At 49.0% G+C, this 19,355-nt stretch overlaps 1 protein-coding gene across 1 annotated transcript in view; it reads left to right on the forward strand.

Moving 5' to 3' along the window:
- slc35f3b (solute carrier family 35 member F3b) overlaps positions 1–19,355 on the forward strand; it is a 46,667-nt gene that overhangs the window by 24,516 nt on the left and 2,796 nt on the right. Inside the window, exons 3-7 of the mRNA XM_084470433.1 lie at positions 7,826–8,201; positions 10,343–10,562; positions 16,564–16,689; positions 18,286–18,478; positions 18,700–18,789. Of these exons, the coding sequence (XP_084326559.1) occupies positions 7,826–8,201; positions 10,343–10,562; positions 16,564–16,689; positions 18,286–18,478; positions 18,700–18,789 (1,005 nt within the window). The remainder of the gene's footprint in view (positions 1–7,825; positions 8,202–10,342; positions 10,563–16,563; positions 16,690–18,285; positions 18,479–18,699; positions 18,790–19,355) is intronic.

The raw sequence follows: 19,355 nt of genomic DNA on the forward strand, positions 1-19,355 counted from the left end.
CCCTTCCTTCAGCTTGCTCATCAGCGCTGTTATCGGCATCACATCATCTGTAAAAGCCTTCAACCTCATCAAGTTTGTGTGCCTTGGGGCAACATAGCGTATCGCTACCATATGGTGTCGTTAAACAGTGTAGTCAGTGTCCCCCCCCCCGGCGTGTTTGTTCACAATCTGGATTAAACGTACTTCACTGTGCATGCATTCATGAAGGAAACAGGAGGAGGAAGAGACAACTTTTTCAGTCGTTTTCTTTTTTTTTGTACATCTCTATCCTTTGGGTGGTTGGGGGTTGTGTTGGTGTTGTGTAACTAGAGACGATTGAGGCTCAGATAAAAGGGGGGGGGGGGGGGGGGGGGGTTTGTGTGAGAATCCCCTCCCGTTGATGAGGTGGGCCTGGGGGGGTGTGGTGGGGGGGGGGGCGGTGCGGAGGAGGAATTAAACACTGTGTGGGAAGACTCCGTGAACCAGATCATCGCTGCGGCTCTGCCCGACCTTCATGTCAACATTGGGCGGCGGTGGCCAATCTTTGAGATATCGATTTGGAGATTCTGAACCTGTCAGGGCGCCTTCTAGGAGGTTTATAATTGGTGGTCCATCGCAGCAAAGCCCCCCCTCCTCCCTCCCTCCTCTCCCCCCCTCCCTCCCTCCCTCCTCCCTCCCCCCTCCCTCCCTCCTCCCCTCATGTAAATGGCATGTCAGGGGGAACAGTAATACTGAGTTGAGGGCTGTGCTGGAAGTGGAGTACACTGGACATGATTCTTGCACACAGACACACAAAAACAAAAACATGTAAACCAAAAATATACACACATTGACACAACAGTCGCACATTACACGCACAAACAGACACATGCAAACACGTAGCTATACACGCACGCACATAGATAAACACCTATGCATACACACACAGGCACACACTATCACACACTACATTACATAACACAACACATATGCACACTCACAATAACATACACACACACACACAGGCAAATAAATGTGCATGTGCAACTCACAAACAAACAGTGACGCCTACACAAACACACACAAACAAGTACACTCAAACCTCCATGCAAAGCCGTACCATATCATGCACACACAAACGTACACAAAAACACACAAAGACACACACAAACACACAGGCAGTGCTCCCGCAGTGGTTAGGTCAGGGCGATGGAAGACATCAATTTGTACTTTTATTCCCATTTTGATCATTGTATTTTGCTTCCTATTTGTATTCTGTGTTTGGTATCCTTTTGTGATCAGGGCATTGCTGTAAAAGAGCTCTTTGAGCTCAGGCTTTTTCCCCTGAACAAACAAATCTATATATGTATCAAGTCTAAACATCTGACTGCAGTCCCCAGAGATCCACAACAAACAACGCTACGACTGTTAGCCTGCTGGACATCTCGACCTCTCGCCCCGTCCGCCCACCACTCCCCACCCTAACACACACAATCCACTTCCTGGGAGGGGGGGGGGGGGGGGGGGGGTTGTCTGTGAGCTGGTGTGTTTTCGTTTTCCACACCTCTTTGACACATCTCACTCCCTGTTCTTCTATCCGGCCTGACAAGCCAGTTCCCTGGCTGACGGGTTGACCTCGCCAGCAGTCCCGGCCCAGTCTGGCTGTCTGTCTGTCAGTGGGACGGCAGGCCAGGAGACGGGCCCCCCCCACCCCAACCCCTCTCTCTGCAAACCATCTCCTCCACCACCTCCTCCTCCTCCTCCTCCCCCACCACCTCCTCCTCCTCCTCCTCCTCCTTCTCACGGAAACCATGACTTTCCATAAACACAACTGGGCTGAGCTCCCTCTTAAGAGTGTGATCCGATCTGAGATTATGGATGACAGGTCACTCATAGTCCCTGGCTGTGATCGTTGTAATGATGAGGAACGGATTAGCTCCTGGAAGCCACTGGAGGGCATTGTGCATTGGGTGAGATCAGAATGGATCAACGATTAATCACATTATTGATTACGTTTTTAGAGGGTTCCTGGGGCTAATGGGGATAATTACTAAAAAAGCAGACCAAAGAAGTTTGGGTTAAATAACTTTGCTAAACTAATATTGATCAATGGTTAAACGCTACACAGGAGCAAAAAAAACCAAGTTATTAATCTGTTGAAAAGATCCTGTTTACATGAATGTCTTCAAATCGTGCAAACGCCGTTCCAAACCGACGTGTTTATCTTGCGTTACGGCCAGAATGACAAGGTCTCAATTGCTAAAATATCTTGGCATTCGTGTTGAAAAGGGACTTCCCAACAACAGAGACATAATAAAGCAGTTTTACGGTTATTATCCACTTATTATTCCAAGCAGGGAAGATGAGGCCACACCAAACTGCATATTAAAGACAGTACAGATCAGAGGGCACCGATTGCCTCATAATTATCATGTCCAGACAGTACAAAAAGTGTGTGTGTGTGTGTGTGTGTGTGTGTGTGTGTGTGTGTGTGTGTGTGTGTGTGTGTGTGTGTGTGTGTGTGTGTGTGTGTGTGTGAGATTGATCTGTTTATCACCTCTCGAATTGCTGATGCACGGAATATCACTCTTACTCCCACGAAGGTGTCACCCAAGGACCCTTACTACACTTACTTACTACACACCAACATCATTCTCTCTCTCTGGCTCTCAATGTCCCTCACCCTTTCTCTCTCTCTGGCTCTCAATGTCCCTCACCCTTTCTCTCTCTCTCTGGTTCTCAATATCCCTCACCCTTTCTCTCTCTCTCTGGCTCTTGATCTCCCTCTTCCTCGCTCTCTCTCTTAACGCTCACTCTCTCTAACTAGTTTTCTTTCTCTTAACTCTCACTCTCTCTTACTAGTTTTCTCTCTCTTAAACCTCACTCTCTCTAACTCGTTTTCTCTCTCTCTCTCTATCTTCAGGGTGGGGATGGAGCACGGCCGTTCTCCCATCAAGAACCTAGAAAGCGGGGAAGAGTGATAGCGCAGGGCTTTGTTCTGGTCCCTGTGTGCGTTTGTGTGTGCGTGTGTTTGTGTTTGTATGTGAGTGAGTGTGTGCATGTGTTATTGATTGTGTGTGTGTGTGTGTGTGTGTGTGTGTGTGTGTGTCTGCTAGAGAGCATCTGTGTGTTTGTGTGTGTGTGTGTGTCTGTGTGTGGTTGTGTGGTTGTGTGTGTGTGTGTGTGCGTGCGTGTGTGTGGCATGCTAAAGTCGTGAGTCATGAGGACCCTGACAGGCGGTGGGGGGGTTTCTCTGGTCTGGGATCTGCAGCGATCAGAGGGGGGAGAGATCTGCACTGCAGATGCTGAGGGGAGGGAGGGAGGAGGGAGGGAGGGGGGAGACGGGGAGGGGGGAGGGAGGGAGGGAGGGGGGAGACGGGGAGGGTGGAGAGAGGGAGGGGGGGGGGAGAGAGGGAGGGGGGAGGGGGCGGGAGAGAGGGAGGGTGGAGAGAGGGAGGGGGGGAGGGAGGGGGGAGAGAGGGGGGGGGAGGGGCCCGTAGAGCCCGTAGGGGGGCTCTGAGTAAGACAGGCACTGTGAAAGTGGGCGATTAACGTACACTCCCCAGCTTCCATCTTTTTTTGTGTGTGCACTGTAATCATCGCACACAAGGAGCCAGTCAGAGAATAGTCCTCTCTCTCTCTCTCTCTCTCTCTCTCTCTCTCTCTCTCTCTCTCTCTCTCTCTCTCTCTCTCTCTCTCTCTCTCTCTCTCTCTCTCTCTCTCTCTCTCTCTCTCTCTCTCATATGTCATTTCTGTTTCTCTGTAAGCTTCCATCTAGTTTTCAGCCATCCATCTTATCATATTAATGTCTCTCTCTCTCTCTCTCATCTCTCTCTCTCTCTCTCTCTCTCTCTGAATATTCTGGAACCTGGCTAAGCTCCTTTCTCTTACCATCATGGAGAGACATGGAGAGACTCTCAGTCATGGTACTGGATGCTTGGCTATCAGCATGTGTGGATTGGAATAAAGAGCCAGAGAGAAGAGTGGATATTGAGCAGTGAGCTACTACTCTGAACAGACTATCACAGTCCGTTAGTATACACAGTGTGAGTGGAGTAGAGTTGTAAACAGGGTATAACCTGATACGGGTGGTGTGTGTGTGTGTATGTGTGTGTGTCCATCACTTTTTGGAAGAATAGGCATTTTTAAATGTTTTAAAGACAAGATTTAAAGTGTCACATTTCAAATAGCTCCCAGCTTGAAATAACCTGGACATCTGTCAATCGATGCTGTTCGATAGTGATTCAATAATGTTATCAATAAAATCAACTCCTATAACTGATATATTCTACAAATAAATATGCTGGCCAGCCCGTACCTCTCTCTTTGTCCACAATAGTCTTACTATCGACCCTCCCAGGACCCCTCCCACTCCCGCTACTATTCAAGCTCATGCTTTACGACTTCAACGTTGTTAGCATTTAATCAATGACACCAACATTACACCTGCAATCATCATGGGGAGAATGGGCGTTTTCAAATGATGTAATGTGAAAAATGATGACATAATGATGCATGGTGATTTGACATATCATTGGAAAATGACGGTCGGACCACGATACCCTTCTCCGAATCAAGCGGTCACCTTGAGGGTTGAGTTAAAGCCAACGTGAGCCTGGACGTCGCTGATGTGCTGGCACTACATTAATCCTGAAACCCTTAGTGGGTGGGGTCTCATCTCTTGGCCAGCGTACCGGGTCATAAAAGCTTGGTCGTTAGTGCTAAGGGCTGTTTGTCACACTCAGGGCTTCACCTCACTCTGCCTCTCATTCACTCTACACCTCACTCTGCACCTCATTCACTCTACACCTCATTCACTCTGCACCTCATTCACTCTGCACCTCATTCACTCTGCACCTTATTCACTCTACACCTCATTCACTCTGCACCTCATTCACTCTGCACCTCATTCACTCTGCACCTCATTCACTCTGCAGCTCCCAACTGCCTTCAGTTCATTGTTCAGGACCGACAGGTCAAGGTGGGTATCGGTCACTCGCTGGCTGGCTGTGTAAGAAGTGTCTTACGTCGGAATGATCGACTTGATACTTCAGTGGCAGAAAAACGCAACGACAGCCGACACCCGAGCCGTGCCGCGCCAACCGATGAAACGCTTTGGTCGTCGGCCATGTTTAAGAATGCACAACAGAGTGATTTATTGACGATCCAAAACAATATACCTTGTCTGTCACTCCGGAAGTCAATATTGTTATCGTTGGCCGTTACACTCCGCTGCGCTGATGTTGAGCCAGTACTGAAAACTGCTTAGCTGGTCGCCCAGTGTCGCTCTCTCTCTCTCTCTCTCTCTCTCCCTGATTGGCTGGGCCGGCGACACTGCATTTGGTAGATTAAACCACTGCAGTGTGGAGGGGAAGTGGCCAGAGCCACACAGGACGGGGTGGGTGGACAGATGGACGGACGGACGGACGGGAGGCCGGGAAAGACGTGCTTGGCAGTGCTACAGCAGAGATGACCTTCAGAGCAGGACCAAAGAGGCTCAGCCGCGCTCGGAATAGAGAAACTCTATTCTCACCCTTGTGAGGTAGTCGCGGAGAAACACAAACAAAACAATGTTGTGGTCGCCTCCCTCTCTCTCTCCCTCTTTCTCTCTCCTTCTCTCCCTCTCTCTCCCTCTCTTTCTCTCTCCTTCTCTCCCTCTCTCTCCCTCTCTTTCTCTCTCCTTCTCTCCCTCTCTCTCCCTCTCTTTCTCTCTCCTTCTCATCCCCATATCTCTGTCGGTCTGCTGATTCATCACCACGGTATTTTGAGAGCAAAACAATGACTTGGCATCGTCTTTCATTCATCTTTCATCTCATTGCCAAATTCAATTTGGGGCATTTTGATGAATCAATTTTTTCTTTTGTCCAAATGCAAAGAGGGATTAGTCTGATTGGGGTGATGACACACCCAAACAGCCGACTGAATCACCTCCATTCTCATCATTCTCTCAGCGTTTCTCACGTGACAGCATGCCATCATCCCTGTTCTGTGTGTCATCGCCGCACGTTTCCGACCTTCTGGAGAAAAGGTCCACATTAGCGCAGTTTCCAGGGATGGGCCAGAGGAGCGCTAATTAGTTAATCTGGGTTTCTGATGACAGCACCTGTCAAGGTCAGAGACCTTCAGTCCCCATAATGGACCAGCCCCCCCCCCCCCCCCCCCTTCCTGGGAGATCTCTCTCTCCCTGGTCCCTTTGAAAGCTTTAAGATGTGTTTTATCGACAAAGATACATTTTGCATATGCTGCCTAACCTAGCCTGATGTCACTAGACCAATTCTCAAATGCGTGCTCTTGAAATTCACAGTTCATTATGAACGTGCGTTGGTAAAAACGCCCTCTGGACACAATTAGCTACACCCACAACCAATCAGAGCAATGGAGGGTGTGACACATCAGCCGCAGCCATCTTGGCTGTTTTTTAAAATGCCTGATCGCTGCTCCCATGGGGCGCTCCTATCCACAGTATTCCAATCAGACACGTCCCTTATTAGGTGAACAGTTGTGATTGGCCTGACCCCGGCCAGGTCTTCTGGTTGAACAGGAGTGGGGCCTGACGCATAGCCTGGTTTCCGCCCGCCTCCGTACTTCCGCTCAATTTTCATTTCACTTCAGTACTTCGGTCTGGGAGTGCTGTATGTTCGAACGATTTCTTTTCCCTCAAGTTTGTTCCTCCAATCAGCAAACAGGAGGCGCGGCCTGAGAGGCCAGGCCAGTCCCAGGCCAGTCCCAGGCCAGGGCTTTCCAGTGCCGGCCCTAACAATTTGAACAAACGACAAAAAAAAGGTGCAACCAGTCGGCAGTGGGCCTTATCAGGAGCGAACAGCGCAGCGACCCTCGAGTCAAGAGTCGAGGTGTGTGATGGACACACAGGGGAACGGGCTGAATGACATTGCATCGCGCACAAAATCCCGGTTCATACGGAACGTATTATGCTGGGAGATGAACTGCGCTAAGCCAAGGCGGCCTGCAGGATATCCACAAGATTGGATGGAAAATTGAGTGTGTGACTGATATTTTAGATTGTTTGTGTATACACACACACACACACACACACACACACACACACACACACACACACACACACACACACACAGACACAGACACAGACACACGCACACACACAGAGACCCCTAGACAGAGGTGTTGTCATTGTGGACACACACACACACACACACGCACGCAAACACACACACACACACTCACACACACAAACACACACACACCCAGCCACACACACACACACACAGAGACCCCTAGACAGGAGGTATGTCATTGTGGGCCATCAGACGGAGACAAAGCAGAGGTCGGGGCAGATTGGGTATCACGCCCGCCCCGCCGTGCCCTCTGCACCAAAGGGAGGCTGTCACTTTCGATCGCCGCTCCTTCTTCCTCACATGTCCGATTGATTACACTTCAGCCCCGGCTATTTTTACGCCGCGCCGGACAGGAACGAAGGGCGACAGCGAGGCGAGCGGCCCGGGGCGACCTGCCGGGTCACCCACCAGAGCTCTCCAGAGAGGTTGAAACCAACGCCGCCGTCGTTTCACCTCGACCCGGCTTGTCGGGTTAAATGGCGACGCGCTGCGCGCAAGGCTTGTCGGGTTAAATGGCGACGCGCTGCGCGCAACCGGAGATCCACTCAAATAGATGTTCCTTTGGGTCCCTCTCGACTTCAAAGGAACGCGCAGCCTCGGACGGCCCCCCAAACTGCTTACCATTCGAATCAAAACACGAGGGCCCCCGAGCGCCTCAAGTTCATCTGAAGTGCGCGGCTCCATTTTGTCTTGGTTTGTACTTGTTATTGTTGAGTTGAAAAGTTGAACGTCCTCTGTGTCTGCCCCCCCCCCCATCCCCCCCCCCCCCCTAGGTGAAGACCGCCCCAGGGACACCGTGGTGGGCGGCGGCGGCGGCGGCGTCGACGGACAGGCGGCGGTGGCGGCGGCGGGCGCGGTGGGGGGCGCGGAGCCGGGCGCCAGCCGGCGGCGGCGGTGGTGGTGGCGCTGCTGCGTGCGGCTCACGGGCGTTCAGCTGCGGAAGGCCCTGTGGGGCGTCGTCATGGTGATGTGCGTGTGCTCCTCCTGGGCGGGCTCCACTCAGCTGGCCAAGCTGACCTTCAGGCACTTCGACGCGCCCTTCACGCTCACCTGGTTCGCCACCAGCTGGAACTGCCTCTTCTTCCCGCTCTACTACGTCGGCCACCTGTGCAAGAGCCCCGAGAGGCAGACGCCCCGGCAGCGGTTCAGGTGCGGCGGGTCGCAGAGGTCACCGGACTGAGTTGGGAAGAGGGGGGTGTGGGGGGGTGGGGGGGTAGGAGGGGGGGGTGGCTTGTCAAAGCGGGGTCAGGGTCGTTTGAATCCCAGGTGGAGGTTCAGGTAAGGTGGGACATGGGGGTGGAGTGTGTTTGTGGCGGGGACGCAGAGGTGACGGACTGAGTGGGGGGGGGGGGGTCGCAGCCAAAAGGTTCTCAGTTTGAACCCTGATGTCTCGTGCCAGTGTACTGTACATGTCAGGGACTGGGCAGGAGTGCTTAAGAGTGACTCACAAATAATTTAAATTCACGGTAAGCTGCTTTGGATACAAGTGGGAAAAATATTTGGAAACAAGTGGGAAAAAAGATAGTGAAAGCAAAGTACTTAAATCGAATTAAATTTAAGAAGTCAAGCAGTGATCTGATTCTGCTCTGATTCTGTGTCCAACTACACAGTGTAGTTTACATACTCAATGTATTGGCTGAATCAAGCGCATTCCGATATTGATGAAATGGCATTCCCCGGCCTGATCCTAGCGTGGGAAGTAGTCTCATACCCATCACAGTGGTATTCTAATGAACCTCCTTGTATTAGCCGCACACCACGTCTGTTATTGATCATGGAGGATTAACATCTTGAAGTGTAAGCCATTCCATCACAGCCAATCAAAACTCTTCTGCTTCCATTCCATACAGTCATATATATATATAGCCATATATGATTGATGATGGTAATGAAGATGGTGATGGTGGTGAAGAGGATGATGAAGAGGGTGAAGATGAATAGTAAGAAGAAGATGATAAGTGTGCCTCAGAGTCACTCAGCTGGCGTTGAGCAGCTGTGCCCACTGTAACAGAGTACCTCAAAATGCTGGCAGGCGTCTGGGAGTCCCCTTGTTTGGGATGCACCTCACACCGCATGAGCTGTTCTCCAGCCAGCGGTTACGTAAGGAGCACAAGGTTGCCAACTCTCTGTAACGCGGCGTGCTCCGCATGCAAAAACGCACGCCTCTTAGTTTTGTGCCCATTCAGTTTGCACCTGCGGCAGAACATCTCTACGGACGACGGAGAGAGAAAGAGGGGATATTAAAAAGCTAAAGCAAAGGCTTTCACATGAATGTGTTGTGTTGATGGATACAGACAGGTTCATGTAATGGAACCTTCTGGTTTATAGCCAGAAGGGGAGGTAAAGGTAGTGAAGTGATGCAATGTGGTTGAAATACAGTAGTGCCCAAGTCACCGGGAGAAACCGAGGCAACACAATCCGTCACTGCCATAGCCATTCAGAGACAGCAGGCCTCAATTACGGCAGATAAACACAGGCGCGCGCGCACACACACACACACGTATCCCTGGTGTGTGTGAGCAAGTGGCCGTTGCAGAGGTTAACCACAAAGTGAATTGGGTTTCCATTATTAAATGAACAAGCCAGTGTTTGTTGAGTTCGTATCTGTCTTATCGGAAGACCGAAAGACCCGGTGTGTTTGAACTGAGACTGAATGTGTGTCCGCCAGGATGCTCTGTCGCCAGGCTAAAGTGCTGTATGGTTGGTTGGGGTTTTAAGTAAACGTAGACCGAGAAAATGCATTTCAGTTTTGCACTGGGTTTAACCGAATATCTCAATCTTGACTTGAATCCAAACTGTCCAGAAAAGACAACGATTAAAAAATGGTAAAGAAATCAGTAGATTCCTTAATTGAAGCAAATAGGAATTCAACCTAGATTGAGGCATCTCTGGGAGAGTGAAATACTCAGCTTTTACTTGTTCATTGCTGATTACGTAATTCTGCAGGTCTGAAATCAACAACAAGCTGTGTTGATTACATGGTTAGCACACTAGCGGGCTTGAGCCATAAAGATCAGCCTCGGCTTAAGAGATTCAGCGTAGACACCATGCCTGCCTCGTCTCCCTCCCTCCCTCTCTCTGATGTGTACATCGATCGTTACCAACACGCAGTCTGCAGACAGCTTCTGTGGGTGTTCAATTCAATTAAATTCAAATTCAATTAAAAAAAACTTTATTTTTCCCCAGGGGGCAATTGAAGGCACATAGAGCAGCAGCATTACAAAGGATATATATATATATAGGTCAAAGGTCAAAGGTCAGACCCCGATGCTTTCTGTGGTCTTCTGCAGGGAGTGCTGCCGGTTCTTCGGGGACGACGGCCTGACGCCCAGGGTGTTCTTCGCCAAGGTGGCGCCGTTCGGCTTGCTGTGGATCCTCACCAACTACCTGTACCTGCAGGCCCTGAGGAAGATCAACACCACCGACGCCTCGGCGCTCTTCTGCTGCAACAAGGCCTTCGTCTTCCTGCTGTCCTGGATCGTCCTGAGGGACCGCTTCATGGGAGTCAGGGTGGGCTGCTCGCACCGCTCTCTTACCTTCTCTCTCTCCATCTCTCTCTCTCTCTTCCTTCTCTCTCTCCATCTCTCTCTTACCTTCTCTCTCTCCATCTCTCTCTTACCTTCTCTCTCTCCATCTCTCTCTCTTACCTTCTCTCTCTCCATCTCTCTCTTCCTTCTCTCTCCATCTCTCTCTTACCTTCTCTCTCTCCATCTCTCTTACCTTCTCTCTCTCCATCTCTCTCTCTCTTACCTTCTCTCTCCATCTCTCTCTTACCTTCTCTCTCTCCATCTCTCTCCATCTCTCTCTCCTTACCTTTTCTCTCTCCATCTCTCTCTTACCTTCTCTCTCCATCTCTCTCTCTTACCTTCTCTCTCTCCATCGCTCTCTTACCTTCCCTCTCTCCATCTCTCTCCTTACCTTTTCTCTCTCCATCTCTCTCTTACCTTCTCTCTCTCCATCTCTCTTCTTACCATCTCTCTCTCCATCTCTCTTCTTACCATCTCTCTCTCCATCTCTCTCTCTTACCTTCTCTCTCTCCATCTCTCTCTCTCCATCTCTCTCCTTACCTTCTCTCTCCATCTCTCTCTCGCGGGGTCGTCTAATCCTGGTATTACACTCTTGCACCTTCTCTCTCTTTCCCTCTCTCCCCCTGAAACTTGTCACTCCATCTTTATATCCGTCTCTCTCCGTTCCTTCTTTCCCTGGGCTCTCTTTCTGTCCTTCTCATCTCTCCATCTTTTCTCTCATCTCTCTCTTACACTCATTTTCCATTCTCCCTCTTTCCGTTTCAGTCCCTCTTTGTCTCCGTCTTTATCCCTCATGTCTACCTCCCCCTCATATCTCTGACACTGCGTTCCTTTAGTTACATTTAACCTCTGTTTATTTATTGTACAGTTTATATGCGTGAAATTAAATCCAATCACGGCTTTTGCTGCATCATCAAAAAGTCACAGCTCATTAGTCAACAAAGCAACGATCTTGCTGATTGCTGTAGCTGATGTACTTTTGACTAAACATCTCTACAATAAGTTTGCCCCAGAACAACACAATTAAATAGGAAAAAAAAACATTCAAGCATCATTGACTGTATTTTGTCTAAGTGCATTCCCAAAACACACAATTAAGGTGGTTGCTTATTGGAAGAGACGCGGTGCGGTGATCCCATCTTCTGATTGAATGAGTCTGATCCAGTCTCCTCCTCTATCTCCTCTAGCTCTTCAGAGTTAAGAGGCAGTGTGTGTGGGATTCAGAGTGGTCTCCTGTGCTCTTATCATAATGAAATCACATTGACTTTCCTCCATGTTCTTCCTCTATACATTATCTGCTCAGCAGGGTTTGAAAGTTGTTCTCCTTAACATTAGTGTGTGTGTGTGTGTGTGTGTGTGTGTGTGTGTGTGTGTGTGTGTGTGTGTGTGTGTGTGTGTGTGTGTGTGTGTGTGTGTGCGTTGTCTTCCAAGTACCCGTTAGGGTAAACAGTGGATGGCTCAGTCCTAGAAACGCATTCCTTGTGGATTCCTGAGGGATTCCCACTGTGATGGAGGGGTCTCTTGATAAGAAGGCATTTTTGCAAATAAGCAATTGATGTTCTGTGTAGTAGGACTAGGGTTAGCTAAATCTGTAGCAACTATGCCACCATAGTTGCTACAGATTTCAGTTTCGTCACCACAGTTACAAAAACCCACGTTTGCAGAGTACACAATGAGGTTTCCTGTGATATTAGGGGCTGCAGGGTTAGGGAGAGTCAAGTCAGTCAGCTCTTCCATACAAAACACAACAGACAATCGGCGAGACTATGTTATAGTATCCCGTGTTACTATAACGGTAGTAAAATGCATGACAAGGTGTGAGGGGAAAGAGCAGGGACACATAGAGCAGGGGTCTGTGTGCAAGGAGCCAAGGAGAGTAATGGGGGCTCAAATCCACAACAACAAGACTCACATAACTCACACAGCCATATAAATCCCAACCGGCTCATGTTACAGTGTTACACACTGCAGTGATCCATGTTGAGCCTCCACTGTAGTTTGGCCACATTTGTCCGGGGTGTCGAGTCAAAAGCTGACAAAAACAACAAGTGCTTAGTTATTAGGTTGATGGTCATGTTTGGGGATTGGTTTGGAGATGCTTAAGTCTAGGTATTAGGGCTACGTTAACACGAGGCCGGCTATTTTCATAAACGGCCCTTCCACTCTCTCTGTTTTCAAAGAGCACACCTGTCAGTTTTCAGAAAGGTTTTCCTTTACACTAACCCTTGTATATATGCCGTCAGTCCAAAACCGTAGGTGGCAGTGTAAGGAGAAGCTCCAGCCCACGTTAGCCAATCAGAATCCCAAATGAAAATGTAAACATAGGTTGCAGTTTTGGCGCAGGTGCAAGTTCTGGCGCATAGTGTGACGTCGGCTGCCTCAAACGCAGTTGTTCTCAGTTTACATGCCAACGTGTAACCAAAGTTTTCCAAAATCTCCACTCTGGCCGGAGTTTTCAGAAGGATTCGTTTTCAGAGGCGAATTCTCAGTTTGTGTGTAAAAAAAAGGGCACAAACGAAGGGAAATGTCTCAGTTATTTAAAATAAACATGTACACGTAAACGGGGTCTAAGGCCCTGTTTACACTAACTCGGGTAAATCTACAAACACATGAATATTTATCTGTTTAGCCCTTCCGTCCACATTAGAACGGCGAATTCCAACACTGAAAATGATGCTTTTCAAAAATGATCGCTGAGGTGGATAAATGTGAAAACTCTGGGTTTGCGTTGTAGTGTGGTCAGGCTAGATGAAGGCTTTCAGAGATGATGACGTTCGGTTGCCATGACGCTGCCACACGCTTGCGCTCGAGACAGAGACGCTCATCTAAACAAAAATGACATGTGAAATGGAAATGATGATTTCTCTGTGCAATGTACTTATGTATCTTCAGTTACAACTGGGCATACTGTCTCATACATATTCGTCACTCCAACGCTGAAGGCGAGCGCTGTACTTGCTGTGCTTAAGCGATGGGGAAAAAAACGCAAAGACGCCAGTTCAAACCGTACTTGGAGTGGCGTTTCTAAAAAAACAACAACTTGCCTTTGTGCTTTTGGTTTGAGCCATATTTTTGCTTGTGAGTGAAAAATCTGCTGATTGCACGCCTCTAATCTAAACAGAGAGGGGTGGCGGGAGTCGCGTTATCATGACGACAACAACTGTTTATCAAAATAATTTCAGTGGAACGTGGATGCAAAACATTCCATAAACGATATGAAAACGATAGTGTGGACGGAGATCGTTTTCAATGCGACGTGTGCGTTTTTATATTTACCCGGGTTAGTGTGGACAGGGTGGAAAGTTAGAGATGGCAAACTTATTGCTTAATGTGCAACAGGTGTCCAGCCTCACCCAGCACCAGAGTCCAATCGGTCTGACTGGGGCCAGGTAAGGCTGCCCAAACCAGCCATCATCCACACGCACTCCACAATTAGGTATTAGTTTAAAGATGGCTTAGTTTAGGTATTAGGTTCATGCTCAAGTTTGGGTCTTAGTTAAGAGATGGTTAAGTTTAGGTATGAGATTAGAGGTGGTTTAGTTTAGGTATTAGGTTAGAGATGGTTAAGTTTAGGTATGACGTTTTTTTATGTCATTTTTTTTTACTTTTATAAATGACTAGGCTAAGGCATGGAATCTGAATTCCGTTGGGGCGTCAATCCGACGCCACTAAAATCTAAATATTTTGAAAACGAATACGCATGTGGAAGAATAACCATTGACCTTTACAGGCTAATGTTTTTTTATTATAAGTTGCCTGGTGACGACTTATAGTCACCGCTAGCCCTTACCCCAGTGAAGACGGCGTCACCGCTCACAACAACAAAAAAACGGAACAGGAGCTGCGCTAAACGCAGTGCGCCGCCACTGAACCGGTGAACCGGTGAAGGGTAAAGGCGTGACGTAGAGGAAACGCCACTCAGTTGTGGTTGACTTGTTTAAAGGCAGCATTGCAGGGAGATACTTTTTTTGTGTAAGGGAGGGCAGGCCCGCTGGCTCTGCAGGCAGTAACACCATGCTCATTTGTCTTCCTGACACCTCCTTAATGTATTGATAATCCACTCATTGAGACTAGGCATTGTCCTCCATAACACACACACACCCACAGGCACCCACGCATACCCACACTATCGCAAGCTTTGCAGTATTGTACAGACCCCCACACACACACACACACACACACACACACACACACACACACACACACACACACACACACTATCTCAAGCTCTGCAGTACTGTACAGACCCAAACATGCATACACACACACACACACACACACACACACACACACACATACACACTGAAAATACATACACACACAGCCCATCCCAACCAGCTTGCAGGCACACACACACACCACATAGGCTTACAATGCACTGTTACACTCTCAGGCATAAACCCACACATACACACACACACACACACACACACACACACACACACACACACACACACACACACACACACACACACACACACACACACACACACACAACACACAGGCACCCTGACTCTCTTGCATGCAAACATACTGCATAGGTCTAACACTGCTGTACTTTACACAGCCAAAGTCAAACACTGGCACAAAGCATACACACTCCAACGCTTGCATGCACACACTGTTGCCCACTGTCGCATATCTGCAGTACAATACAGACCCAAACGCACACATGCACCCACATTTGTGCACACAAACACTTTCATTCACACACACACACACACACACACACACACACAGTATTTTAGATACTGCATTCATGACATAAATGTGGAGGTCCCAGATGACCCGGTGGAACGCTGGGAGACCCAGTTCAAGGTCGGCCGGTGTCAGGGCTGATTGCTGTCTCTGCTCTGAGAGAGGAACGGCTGGGGAAATTGATACGTGTGTGTTTACTATCTGAATGGCTGAGACCAGGGGGGTGTGAGTGGGGATAGAGGACAGAGGGGGGGGGTGGGGGGGTGGCTGGGGGTCTGACAGGGCTGGGGAATGTAAACACAACGACAGCGCAAAGGAAATCAATGTTACCCACCTTACAGCACAGAGGCGGTCCTGACTGATTGGGAAGTGATTTGCTCTGCACACAAGAGGGAGTATTGTTTTGTTGGTTTATTTGTGCTTGTGTCTGCATTCGTCTATTCAATCAATTCATATAAATGAAATTACATATTGAATGCTCTGATATATATGTATATAGACATCCTTGCTGCAATGTACCGTGGGTTTGACTCATAACGCCAAATGTGTTTATATTGGACAAAGGTGTCTGCTAAAAAAACATAACGGAATACAAATGCAGTTTCAGAAGTCTTTGATAATGACTTCCCAAGCAAATGTATATTAAATAAATGATCCCGATATGAATCATGACTGACCCTTGATCTTGTACGATGCGATCAATCATGGATGTGCTGAAGCAAACCGCGGTGCTCATCTCTTCTAGGCCGCTTTATTGCCAGCAACCCGTTCCCATACATCCCTGTGTTCACTTGGCCTTGCAGTGGACGATTATCTATATTTTATCATCCACCATCCTTCACGCATGTACATCTTCTCCCCCTCCCTCCACCTCTCTTTTCCCCCCTTCCTCACCCTCCCTCTCCTTCTCTCCCTCCTTCCATCCCTCTCTTCCCCCCTTCTCACACTCTCTCTCATTCTCTCCCTTCCTCCTTCTCTCTCCCACCTTCCTTCTCGCTCACTCCCTCCTTTCCTCTCTCTCTCTCTCCCTCCCTCTCTCCCTCCTTCCATCCCTCTCTTGCCCCCTCCCTCACCCTCTCTCTCTCTTTCTCACTGTTTCTTTCTCTCTCTTTCCACCTCTCTCTCTCGCTCACCCTCTCTCTCTCTCTCTTTCTCACTTTCTCTCTGTCTCTCCCTCGCCCTCTCTACCACCTTCCACCCCTTTCCTCACCTCTCTCTCTCTCTCTCTCTCTCTCTCTCTCTCTCGTGCTCTCTCTTTCTCACTGTCTCTCTCTCTCTCCCCGCAGATCGTGGCAGCCATCTTGGCGATCGCGGGCATTGTGATGATGACGTACGCGGACGGCTTCCACAGCCACTCTGTCATCGGCATCACGCTGGTGGTGGCCTCCGCCTCCATGTCAGCGCTCTACAAGGTAGGGGTGAGGGCCGCACGCGGAGCAGCGCTGTGGGCTGACGGGGAGCCGTCGCGCTCTGTTTTCAAAGGGCTGTTTTCCAATGTGAGAAAGTAACGCCTCAGGAACGGCGCTCTGCAACATCAAAGAATCAAGGAGAGAGGCCGGCGCCTTGACGTCGTTGGTGCAGGGTTTGCGTTCTCCAAATTGGACCAATGGACAACAATGCTCCAACTCTGCCACAATTTGATTATTGTAAGCCAGTGTTTGTGAAACATTTACTATTTCTTCGTTTAGCAGATGCTTTCGTCAAAGACGTGAAAGAACACAGTTAATGTACAAGCTAGGTAGGGTTTGCTCTAAGAGGCTCACAGGCAGACAGTGTAAACATTGGGGTTTGAACCCACAACATTTTGACACAGAGTCAAACGACTTCACTTGGTTGTTCGACTCCTTCCAAATGTCTGGAACCTGTAGCCATCTAAACCCCTTCCGGCTTCTTAACCTAATGTATACACCGTAGGTCGCTCGTGATCAAAGGGTTTATACGCGCTCACCCGTAGTAGAGCTCACCCGTAATGCACAGAAAATAATAAAGGACCAATTATTTCTATTTATTATTATTATTTCTTCTAAACTGTACCAACCGCACAAAGCACTACAATGCTGTACCGGAACACAGCTGGTGCCAAGAGATGAATCCCATTTTTCTGCTACACACACACACACACACACAGACACACACACACACGCTCACACACGCACACACACACACACACACACACACACACACACACACACACACACACACACACACACACACACACACACACACACACACACACACACACACACACACACAATTGAGTCAGAGTGAATCCATCCATCAATGGCCTTACTTGTGAAGTGCAGCTCATCGCGGGTGGTATGTTCTGCTGTATGATTGGGTGTGGATAATGAAGGGCACAGAGGTACCCCAAGGCGTGGCCATCTCCCTCTGCTCATGCAAATCAATAACCACCACAGATGTAGGGCTTTTATTCAAGCTTTGTGGAGTCTTTTGCCTTCTGCCCCAAGTTTTACATGAGAACTCTGTCCTCTCTACACTGGAAAGGCTCCAGCCAGCTTATGTAAGCAGGTGACAGTAGACAGAAGGCCGTTATGGAACGCAGGGCGGAACTGGCCGGGGTGCGTGCGTGTGAATGCGTGTGTGTGCATGAGTGTGCGCACATTGTGTGTGTGCGTGAGTGAGAGACAGAGAGAGAGAGAGAGAGAGATTTACTTTGCATGTCTGGGTGAATGTGCGTTTGTGTTCTGCGGTGTGTGTGTGTGTGTGTGTGTGTGTGTGTGTGTGTGTGTGTGTGTGTGTGTGTGTGCTCGAGCCACGACATACCGGGCGTGCTGCCCTCCGTCCCGCTGTCCGATGGCTGGCGTACTAATCCGTTGCGAGGGCCACCGTGCCAGGGACATGGCCGCCGCCCTCCCCCCCCCTCCCCCCCTCCTCCCCTCCCCCCCCTCCTATCCCTTCACACCCTCCTGATCTCCTCTGGGCTGGGGGGGCAAACACAGTTCACAAGCTACACAGTAACACCTCCCCCCCCTGTCTCTCGCCCTCAGGTGCTGTTTAAAATGGTCCTGGGCAGCGCCAAGTTCGGCGAGGCGGCGCTGTTTCTGACGGTGGTGGGCGGAGCCAACTTTGTGTTGGTCAGCTTCGTGCCGGTCATCCTGTACTTCACACACGTGGAGTACTTTGCCTCGCTGGGCGACCTCCCCTGGTCCTACCTGTGTGGCGTCGCAGGCCTGCTGTTTGGTACGGAATGCATGGTCAATGTTCAATGTGTTTTTTGTTATTCCCGGTTACAGAGATCACTTCCTTTCGTTTTATTGGATGGATAACGCATTTGTAATTTTGGCAACAGCTGCAAGGGGGTGGCATTCATAATTTTTTGTTATATTTTTTGTTTGCAAACCAAACTTTTGTGTTTACCAACTGTTTTTTCATGACTGATTTGACTTTGCTCCCCTCCACAGCGTTCAACGTCCTGGTGAACTTCGGCATTGCGGTCACATATCCAACATTAATCTCACTGGGGATCGTGCTGAGTGTCCCGGTGAACGCCTGTAAGTGTTTACTGCCTTATTAGCCCCAATGTTATAACAGCAATCAAATCATACTTTGATTTTTATTCACTTGAATTGCTAGTGATGTCTCAACTCCAGATCGAGCTTTGTTTACATCTGAAACAGGCATTTATTTTCTAGAAGCAGGATAGAGTAGTGTCTAACTAATTATAGGCATAAGCAAACTAAGCGGCTGCTTGGGGCCCCCTGGCCACCAGGGGCCCCCCAATCGGGTGTTTATTTTTATTCAAGTTCAGTAAACCACACTTAGTGTTTCACTGCAAATATGAGAGTTTAAAATAGATTTGTGATTTCAGTACCCTCTGAGGTTAAAAAATACACTGGTTTGGGGTAAATAACAACTACATTAATACAGGGGTGGATGACCCTCTCAATGGGGCCCCAGATCGAATACAGAATGTGATATGTCTTAATAGCGCTTCCTTAATCCTACAAAATGGGTTATGGGTTGACGTCTGAATGGGGCCCCTCAGGTAAATATCACACGACATGCGATGTGATGTATCTAAAAGCCCTGGGTACGACCGTCCTCCACATGGCGTCAT

The sequence above is a fragment of the Micromesistius poutassou genome (genome assembly GCF_964030765.1).
Source record: "Micromesistius poutassou genome assembly, chromosome: 7".
Taxonomy (NCBI): Eukaryota; Metazoa; Chordata; class Actinopteri; order Gadiformes; family Gadidae; genus Micromesistius; species Micromesistius poutassou.